Source organism: Pseudochaenichthys georgianus, unplaced genomic scaffold (assembly GCF_902827115.2).
Source record: "Pseudochaenichthys georgianus unplaced genomic scaffold, fPseGeo1.2 scaffold_1685_arrow_ctg1, whole genome shotgun sequence".
Classification (NCBI taxonomy): Eukaryota; Metazoa; Chordata; class Actinopteri; order Perciformes; family Channichthyidae; genus Pseudochaenichthys; species Pseudochaenichthys georgianus.
In genome coordinates this window covers 19,365-29,121 of record NW_027262483.1, presented here as the reverse complement: position 1 = coordinate 29,121, position 9,757 = coordinate 19,365, and the positions used below count along the sequence as shown (strand labels likewise).

Sequence of the window (9,757 nt, the reverse complement as noted above, 5' to 3'; positions counted from 1 at the left end):
CACACACACACACACACACACACACACACACACACACACACACACACACACACACACACACACACACACACACACACACAGGCTCACACACATACAGTCATAAATTGAACTGTGTTCTGTTTATTTTCAGGGTCTGGGTCTGCTGATTAATCTGGTGGAATACAGCGCGAGGAACAAGTACTTCCTGATGGAGATGGAGATGGAGGGTCCCTGCGACGCCACCGTCCTCATCAACCCGCTCCAGGAATTAGCCAGCACCGGGCCGCTCAGCGCCATCGCAGCGCTGGTACAGGTACGCACCTCCAGATCCTTTTATTCATTTTATTTTATTTATTTTATTTATTTTATTTATTTTATTTATTTTATTTATCCTCCTCTTCCTCAGCTCTTCCTCCAGAGGGAGCGAGCAGCCATCAAGGCCGAGGCGCAGACTGATGACCTCATCAAGGAGGCGCCGAAGCCCCCGCTGGATAAGAGCGGCGAGTGGCAGGAGACGGGAGGGGAGATCCAGTGGGTTTCCAACGACAACGTGAACGAGAACTCAAAGGAGAAACAGGAGGAGGAGAAGAAGAAGAAGGAGAAAGACGAGGAGGACCACGAGCTGGACCTCAACAAAGGTGAGAGGTCAAAGTAATACGTTTAATTCACTTCAAGTGACATCAACCACTTTAAGTGAATTAAAAGACATTATACTGATAGATACAGAAGATGTCTGAGAAATAATCCTTGATGTGGTTTGGAACGTGATGGAGTTTAATCACGGCAGCATTTAGCAAAACACTTCATAGACATGTTTTTGATATATCTGAGAGCTATAATATATGCCTAAACACAGTATAATAGGAGAGCTTTAGACCCCATGTACACGCAAATAGGGCTGTACTCGAATATTCGTTCGTTGGAGTACTATTCGGGTTTACATTTCGGATAGTATTCGTTTTTTTTGGCACTGCAATTTATTGAAATCTCCAATATCAACGAAGAGCTTGTGCCTCTTCGGGGGGTGCCAACACGTAACCATAAACAATACATGTAGATATTACTTTTCTCCGTTAATCTCCGTCACGTTGTTTCCATAGCAACAACAACTTCCTGTCAACAGCGCTACCTCTCCTTCAAAATAAAAGCATTTCCATACAAAATAGGAAGCCGAGCCAAATTACACTTAAGACACATACAACTGCAACGAAAGTAACAAACACAAAGCGATATCCTTTTCAATTTCAAAGAACACAAACTGGGTTCATTAACGAATAACTATAAAACAACAATACTGTAGAACAGGGGTCGGCAACAGGCGGACCGCGGTCCGGATCCGGACCCAGACGCCGACCTATACGGACCCGGAGCTATAATCAATACATTAAAAGGGGATTTTTCGGCGCCTCCCGCTTTTTTAACGCTGATTTGGGTGACTTGTGTAATTCGTGGAGAACCGAAGAGTTTTCGTTTTGGGGGTGGGGGGGAGGGAGTCCGTCCGACAGACGGTCAACTTCTCACTTAAAAAAAGAAGAAGAAATCTAGACCGCAAAAATAATTAAACAAGCGAGTACCTGTTTTTCCTGGCCAAGGACAGGTTCATGAACACAACACGAGCGTAACGTGTCTTCACGTGGTATATGTCTCGTCTGAAAGGAGTGCTGAGCACCGGAACGCCGCTCCAGCCCTTAAAATATTGCAATACCCGTAAGGAGCCGTACACCGGGCCGAATATTCGCACAAAATACACCAAAGACCCCGAGCATGGTTGCCATGGTTGCATGGTTGCCCTTCTGGTTATTCTCCGCGGTGGATGTAGCAACAGGTAGTTCATGTAGTTCTCCATGTCCACCTGTTGCTGATGGGTGTGGTGGAGGAGCTGTAGATTTTGCACTAACATCTGTAGCTTCATCGTTATCAGGACATGATCGTATAGGACGTACACACGGAGCCGTTTGGCCCCCAGAGCGTTCCGTTGCAGATCTACAACGCCTTGGGGTCCGTTTGCGGGGTCCGTTTCCGTTACGGCCTCGTGAGAACCAACGGGCTATACGAAAGAGAAAAGTAGCAGATACAACCGTTTGCGTTGTCGTGTAAACGGCGCCGTAACCATGAGACAGGTTTTGAAGGCGGAAACAGGCCTTTGACAGCTGGGTCCAAATCACACGGAGACATTAATGTGAAATGTGTCTCTTCCTCTCAGCTCTGCAACACGCGGGGAAGCACATGGAGGACAGCATCGTGGCCTCGTACACAGCCCTGCTGCTGGGGTGCCTGTGTCAGGGGAGCCCGGTGAGACACACACACACACACACACACACACACACACACACACACACACACACACACACACACACACACACACACACACACACACACACACACACACACACACACACACACACAGACACAGACACAGACTCACACACACACCCACACACACACAGAGAGACACACCCACACACACACACACACACACACACACACACACACAGTCCTAAGTAAGCTGTATTTATAAGCTATACGTTGTGTTTACCTTTTCTCTCCCTCCAGCTGAATGTGACTACTGTGAGAGACAACCTCCCGAAAGGAGACTTCTCCATCATGACAGACATGCTGAAAAAGTTCCTCAACTTCATGAACCTCACTGTGAGTCGTGTGTGTGTGTGTGTGTGTGTGTGTGTGTGTGTGTGTGTGTGATAGAGAATACACTAGTTGTATGTTTTTCCGTGTGTTAATGCCATGTTCTTCTCTGCAGTGTGACGTCGGCACCACGGGACAGAAGTCCATCTCTCGGATCATCGACTACCTGGAGCACTGCTAGAGAGAAGCCCGACACATCACACACACATACCTCTCACACACACACACACACACACACACACACACACACACACACACACACACACACACACACACAACCCCATCATCATCACCTCCGATTCAGATCTCCCTCTCCGTGACCCGTTACAGAAATCTGAACGAAAAAGGGATTTATTTTTCACTGAATCGACTTCAAATGATTTTATAGTTGCTCTAAATGAACGAGACACAGATACTTCTTTTATGATATGAGAAACATCGTATGGATTGTTTCAGACGTACAATCCTAGCTTTCTAATTGAACATGTGACCCGACGGCACTTCGTCAAATTGAAATAAATCACATTTCTACGCTTTAATTCCAAAGTCTGTCCCGTTAAAGTCTCAGAAAGCCCGACGTTAATTGTTTTTTCCTTTCTCTACGAAACATCCACGTTTCCTACTTGAGCTGTGACTTCAAACGGTGGGTTTGTTAAACAGTAATTACACTTAAAGAACCCATTTTATAGATTTTAAGTCATGTTCGTCCCTTCAGAAAGCTCGACGTTAAAACCAACTTCATTTTTTATATTTTATTCTAATATCACTTGCGAAATCGCATTAGTGACGACTTTACATTTAAATGAACGACCTGTTTCCGACTCAGCGACTCTGCGGCTCAGCGACTCAGCGGCTCAGCGGCTCTGCGGCTCAGCGGCTCTGCGACTCAGCGGCTCTGCGACTCTGCGACTCAGCGACCGGAAACACCAGAATGTTTGATAAAAGATCAGATTAAAGTCCGTAGTTTTATTTATTGTGTCCACCGTTTTTGTTTGACCTGATTTAAATTTAAATTAAAACATTCTCGTCTAAATGAAGTCAGAATTATTATTTTTGTATACGTCCTCAGTTAGAAATCATCGCTCTGAACAACAGGTTTCTGGACAATTTTATTTATTACTTTTTTTTTCTCCTCCTCTCTCTCCTCCTCTTCCTCCTCCTCTTCCTCCTCTCTCTCCTCCTCCTCTCCCTCCTCTTCCTCCTCCTCTTCCTCACCTCAGATTGCAGGTTTTTTGTTGAAGTTGTTTTGAGGCGTAAGAGTCGTCGATTCTTCTTCCTCCTCTCGTCTGCCGCTGACTTTTTTGAATCTGTTTTCCCAGCATGCATCAGGGCACAATGTGTTCTCCATCAAAGGTCTCCGACCATCACCTCCTCTCGGTCACAGCAGAGGAGCGTCTGATCTCTCCACCTCATGTTTCCTCTTTGCTTGTTTTCAGTCAGAAATGCTTCAAATCTGGCCGAAAAACCAAACGTTTGTAGTTTTAGTGCAGAGAGAACCCTCCTCTGACGTCTCATCGTCTCTTCACTCGACAGGAGGGAGAACTCGAGTATCGTCCACGCCCTTAATCCCGTTTTCATCCCCAGGACGCCTGAAGCTGCAAAGTGTTATCCTGTCCGTACTCTCTTTCCGTCTGTGGACGTTTCCAATCGCTCTCCAGACATCAAAGACATGAGTTCCCGGATGGAGACCACAGACGATGCATCGTTGGCACTTAAGTAGAATAATTTTGACTTCACGAAACAAGAGTGAAATAATGCGTCCCTTAAATTCGCCCCAAAGGTCTCAGAACACCGGACGGAGGACGGAGAGCAAACTCCCAGAAAGTCTGTCGTTATTTGTATTTATTTTTTGAAAGATCCACGGAGGGGTCAGCGTCTCTGAACTGGAACAAGTCTCACCCCGTTAACTTGCATTCATCCGTTCATCACACACACACACACACACACACACACACACACACACACACACACACACACACACACACACACACACACACTCCTTCTTTTAAGAGCTTTATTCTCACGTCTGGAGAACGAATGGACGAATTGTTGTAAATAATGGCTGTACATAGATTTGCTCGTGTAGGAGCAGAGGATGCTGGGTAATGTCGGGGGGGTTAACTTTAAATGTAGTCCTGTAGACTCTCTCTCTCTCTCTCTCTCTCTCTCTCTCTCTCTCTCTCTCTCTCTCTGAATCCGACTCTTCACTTTCGAAAGCCTCTCCTCCGGTGTCGTGTTTCCGGGCGGAGAGCAGACACTTGATCTTTGTACCAGTTTGCAGACGAATGTCTTTGGTTACCTGTATATAATTTTAAAATAATAAAAGTTGATACTTTCAGTACTTCCTGCTCCGTCTCTCCTTTCTCTCTCGCCTCACATTTCATTCAGAAAGATATTTGAATGTTTTTTAATCTGCAATTTATTTCCAGGTTTTTATGAAAATCTCTGCAGATTTTGATGCAAAAAAAAAAATCTAATCAGAATTGTTTTAACATAAAATAAGATAAGAAGTATTTTATTGACATAAAAAGACCAGGCTTTGTACATTAGATAAATACAGAAATATTTATTTATCTAATGTACATAAATGAAAAGACTAGAAATAAAGAATCCAAACTGTAAACAAATCAAATGGCATTAAAAAAGCAGAAAATGTAAATGTTGAAATACAAATGCACAGTAAAAAGATATAAAGCAGGATATTGTATTAAGAGTGTGAGAAATGGATTATTACATATTTAAATGAATATAAATGTAAAATGTACAGTGAGTTAAAGTCCAGTCAGCCAGAGGAGATCTGTTATAAAGAGTGTGTATATATATTGTATTATAAGAACAGATGTTTCTCCACTATTTAAAATATAATAATAATAAAACATGTTATTTATAAAGCCTTTGTCGGCGGAGGTGAGCATGCTGGCAGCGGAGCTTTGGACATATTGTTGGACCAACTTTACTTTAGTTCTCATTCTATGATGTAGGGTGCATTTCACATCAACACAACGGTACAGTGTTCTTTCTCAATAGAACAATCAGTGGTTCAAGTTAGTGTATTCCAGCGTAACATATCCACTGGTTGCAAAGATTAAAACATTTTTATTTTAGGGAAAGGATGTTTTCACTACTCAGTTGGTCAACTATGTTACGGACAAATTGATGTCATTACAATCATTTGATTAAGAGTCCTGCACTTCAAGTAAAGTCCAATTTGAAAGGCTCTTGAGTCTATTCTACCGTATATCACACATACAATGTTTCTGTTCTGATTTCAGTCTCACACAGCAGCGTGTCATAGCGACGTTTGTCCACAGGGCGAAACGTAGTATATTCACAAATAACCCTCAAGACGTGACATGGATACAATATGTGTTCCTATTCATTTCTAATGACCGCGTCAGAGTTTAGCGAGAAGTGTATATTGTACTTTTAGAAGCTACGTCCAGTGGAAGTGTAGGATCCATAGTGGGATAGATATTACTAAGATTATTTGAGCTCCATGTATTTCTTTACAAAATATTGTATCCATGTCTTGAGAGGGTTATTTGTGAATGTACTACGTGTTGCCGTGTGGACCAGGGGCGTCTCCTGGACCTGGGAACATTCGGGGCTTAGCCCACAGTGGCGGCGCCAGAGATTTTCGTTTGGGGGTGCTGTGGGGTAGCTTGACGTTGTTTTAGGGTTTCCCATGAATGTACCGGGCGCTGCAGTGGAATGTTCTACTGCAACACTGCCCACGCACACCCCCCCGCGACTGTTACAACGAAGGCTCGATAATCAGCTCAGGGCATATAGGGGTAAGCAGGGGTAAAGTGCTATTTTGTACAAGTGGGGAGTGGACCTAATATCCTCAAGGGGGGTCCTCACTTCCTCTAGGGGGTCCGGGGGCATGCTCCCCCGGGAATATTTGTTTTCAATATTGAAGTTAAAGGTGGGGTAAGTCTGAGAAACCGGCTCGAGATACACTTGTTGTTATATTCCATGGAATGCTCTCAACATCCCGACAGCAATGAATATCTGAAGTGCTTTGAAGCCGTGGCGCTGTAAAAAGCTCGACCAATCATCTGAGCCGGCTAAAGTAACTGGATGGCCTACCTGCCTGTCAGCCTTCCATCTGTGCACAAACTGATCTCGTGCCCTCATTGGTCATGTGCACGTTAGCGTGTGTTGGAGGAGGGGCTCTGTGAGGAAGTGGCAGATTTCTTCTAGCGCACTCGAGCTGGTTCCTCCAAAGTGACCGACCCACCTTAAGTGGATCAATCTGGTGCACTTTGAGAGCAACGTGAAGAGATCTATGGAAACATCTCTCAACACCCGTTTGAAGCAGAACTGGAAACAGATTTACTTTTTCTTTATGGACATTTTACAAATCACTCCCCTTTCAAACTGTATTCTTGTTTTACTGTCATAGTATTTCATTTATTCTCTTGTTTTTTTATAACGATAATGATCTATAAACGTGCGCCTCGGAAATAATCTTTTACATAATTCGTGACCAAACCGTTTTGAGACCCACGGAGATAACTCGTAAAATCACCAATCAATAATAAAATGTGTATTCATACAGGGCCGACGTGATGTCATGTGATTCACAGAAAGTAACACCAGGATGTTTTTGTAAGAAAAATATATTTATACTCAAGAAGTCTCTCAAACATTTAAAATACATTATTATTATTATCAGTGCCTTTTTCTCTCAAACCTCCAATTTCTGTCATCATTATTTCTCCCAAAACAGATTCTCATTTTTCAGATTTTTTGGAAACATTTCTGCCGCAATGAGAGAAAGAGAAAAGTTGCACAAATGCAAACCATCAGAAGTTCATGTTTTTTGTTAAATGTCAATGTAAAAGTCTCTCAAACTGTTTAAATAGTACCCAAAATCACAAGTTTAAGATCTTCAACGTGTAAGTTAAGTTAGAGTATACAAAAGTGAAAGTACTCTGTATGCTGAACACCGTGTTATTATTAAAAAGTATTATATTACCTTGATTTTATCACTTCTTAATGTAGTAGTTTGTTAATGTGGATCCAATTTGAACACAGAACTGAATCTATTCACACGTCAGGGGTTTCTGTAATTAAAAAGCAACTGTAAAAAGTTGCTTTTTAAAGTAAAAAGTAGAATATTTGCCTCTGAAATGTAGTGGAGTCGTAAACAGTTGCATTAGATGAAAATACACAAGTAAAGTACAAAAGAAGAAAATAGTTGAGTACTGCAGTAAATACTTTCCACACGGACTATTTGTTCAGTAAATTGAGAATAACACTGCAGGCGGATCAATGCTGGAGCTCCATGCCTTTCTGAGTCTGAAAAGTGGTGGTGTAGAAGTATGGAGTTGCAATAGATGGAAATACACAAGGATATTACAAAATATGTAAACATAATAACTTAAATGGACTTCCACCACTGATTATTTTGCAGTAAATTGAGATTAACTCTGCATTACAGGCGGATGAATCTCAGAGTTGAAAGTCTTTTCTCTCAGGACATCAGGGAACAAATCATCTCTGCAGGAAAGTATAAAAAAGGTTATTTTAAAGTCATTTGGTGCCGCTGGTCCTCCCCCACGTGTCCTCATTAAATCCCCTCTGATTCTCCTCCGGTCCCCGGCTGCTCTTCCCGGTGTCTCCCGGTGTTCCCCCCGGTTTGTCCCCATGTTTGCGGCTCTTCTCCGGTTCTCCCTCCTCCTCCTCCTCCTCCTCCTCCAGCAGCTCGCTCAGGGTCTCGATGTAAATCTGCGCCATCTGCAGGGTCTCGGATTTGGACAGTTTCCTTTGGTTCTGGAGCTCCGGGATGACGCTCCGCAGCCGGTCGAAGGCCACATTCAGGCCGAGCATCCTCCTCCTTTCCCGGGCATTGGCAGCGACACGCCTCCGCCTCTGCGCCCGCTCCACGGAGCTCCTTTCCGGCTGCAGGAAGCGCAGCGCCGCGGTGTCCAGGAGCTCCACCATACCGCACGGAGCATCTCTGAGATCACAGCCGCGATTGGAGCTCCCTAACCCGGGTAAATCCTGCTGGAAAAGACCCTGGACCTGGAACTCCGAGAAGCTTTTACTGGGAGGCATCGCTTCACTTCGGGGTACAACTTGCAGCAGAAGTTCAGGAAAGTTAACTTTGTCCACTTTGATATTTTTTGGGGGGGATTTATGGAGGCTTTATGGGGGCGTGGAGAGGGTCGTGTGCCGCCTAATGAACAGAGCCAAAGGACCCAGCGGGGGGCCATTAACTGAGTTCATCAAAAGGGGATTAGAAGCGACTGAGTGACCGCTGAGGAGGAAGAGGAGGAGGAGGAGGAGGAAGAGGAGGAGGAGGAGGAGGAGGAGGAGGAGGAGGAGGAGGAGGAGGAGGAGGGGGGGGGGGGTGTAACATGAACCTCAGAGCAGCTTTACTTTAAAGGTCTCCTATTATACTATTTTCTGTCATATTTTATGGGTCTCAGATATATAAAAAATGTCTGAAGTGTTTTGCTCGAAATACCAAACAGATCAGCCTCATCCCCCTCTATTTCAGCCCTGTTACTAAAGAGCTGATTCTGGGTCTAAAGCTTTAAAAAATAATAATAAAAAAGAGTAGATCTCATCAGGAGAGCTCTCCCACAAGGTGACTTCCTTTTGACTTCCTGCTTCTTCACACACTCTCTCTCCAGCACAGGTTAGCTCTGAGTGTTAGCATGGTAATGGAAACACAGACCATATCACTTCCAGAACACGTCTCATTGTTTCTGACAGCAACGGTTCTGATTGGCCCGTGGGGGTAAAGCCCGCCCACATTTTAGTAATGTCATCATGACGCAGAAAATCTGGATCAGCTCCGTAGTTCCCCGTTTTTAGAGATGTGGGTACGGAGGAGAAGAGAGAGGGGTTTGTTTCTGACACTTTGAGAGTCTCTTGACACACCGGGGCACACCGGGGACACATGGTGATGTAGAGAAGACATCACAAAGTGACTTTTGCATGATAGGAGACCTTTACTAAGAAACGAGTATCATTACAAAGCAACTTTCTCACTAATACAAAGTGTATTTGACTCGTGTTTGTTTCCCTGAAGTTGTTTCAAAGTTTAGAAAATAATAAAATATGCTGAAAAACAACAAAATGAAAATGTTAATATGAGACGCCTCGCTGCGGTGCTGAA

The 9,757-nt window shown here is 43.9% G+C and overlaps 2 protein-coding genes across 2 annotated transcripts; one reads left to right on the top strand and one right to left on the bottom strand.

Annotated features, from left to right (window-relative positions):
* Positions 1-130: 130 nt before the first annotated feature.
* LOC117441452 (wings apart-like protein homolog) lies at positions 131-4,963 on the top strand (the record flags this gene model as incomplete). Its single annotated transcript, XM_034077540.1, has 5 exons — positions 131-292; positions 386-617; positions 2,183-2,271; positions 2,533-2,628; positions 2,738-4,963. Coding segments are annotated over 5 exons (645 nt in total), but the record flags the coding sequence as incomplete, so codon positions are not given.
* A 3,200-nt stretch (positions 4,964-8,163) lies between these two features.
* Positions 8,164-8,717, bottom strand: LOC117441451 (transcription factor Atoh1-like). Its single transcript, XM_034077539.1, has one exon. The coding sequence runs from the start codon at positions 8,686-8,688 to the stop codon at positions 8,164-8,166; it is 525 nt and encodes a 174-aa protein (XP_033933430.1). The 5' UTR covers positions 8,689-8,717.
* Positions 8,718-9,757: the final 1,040 nt, after the last annotated feature.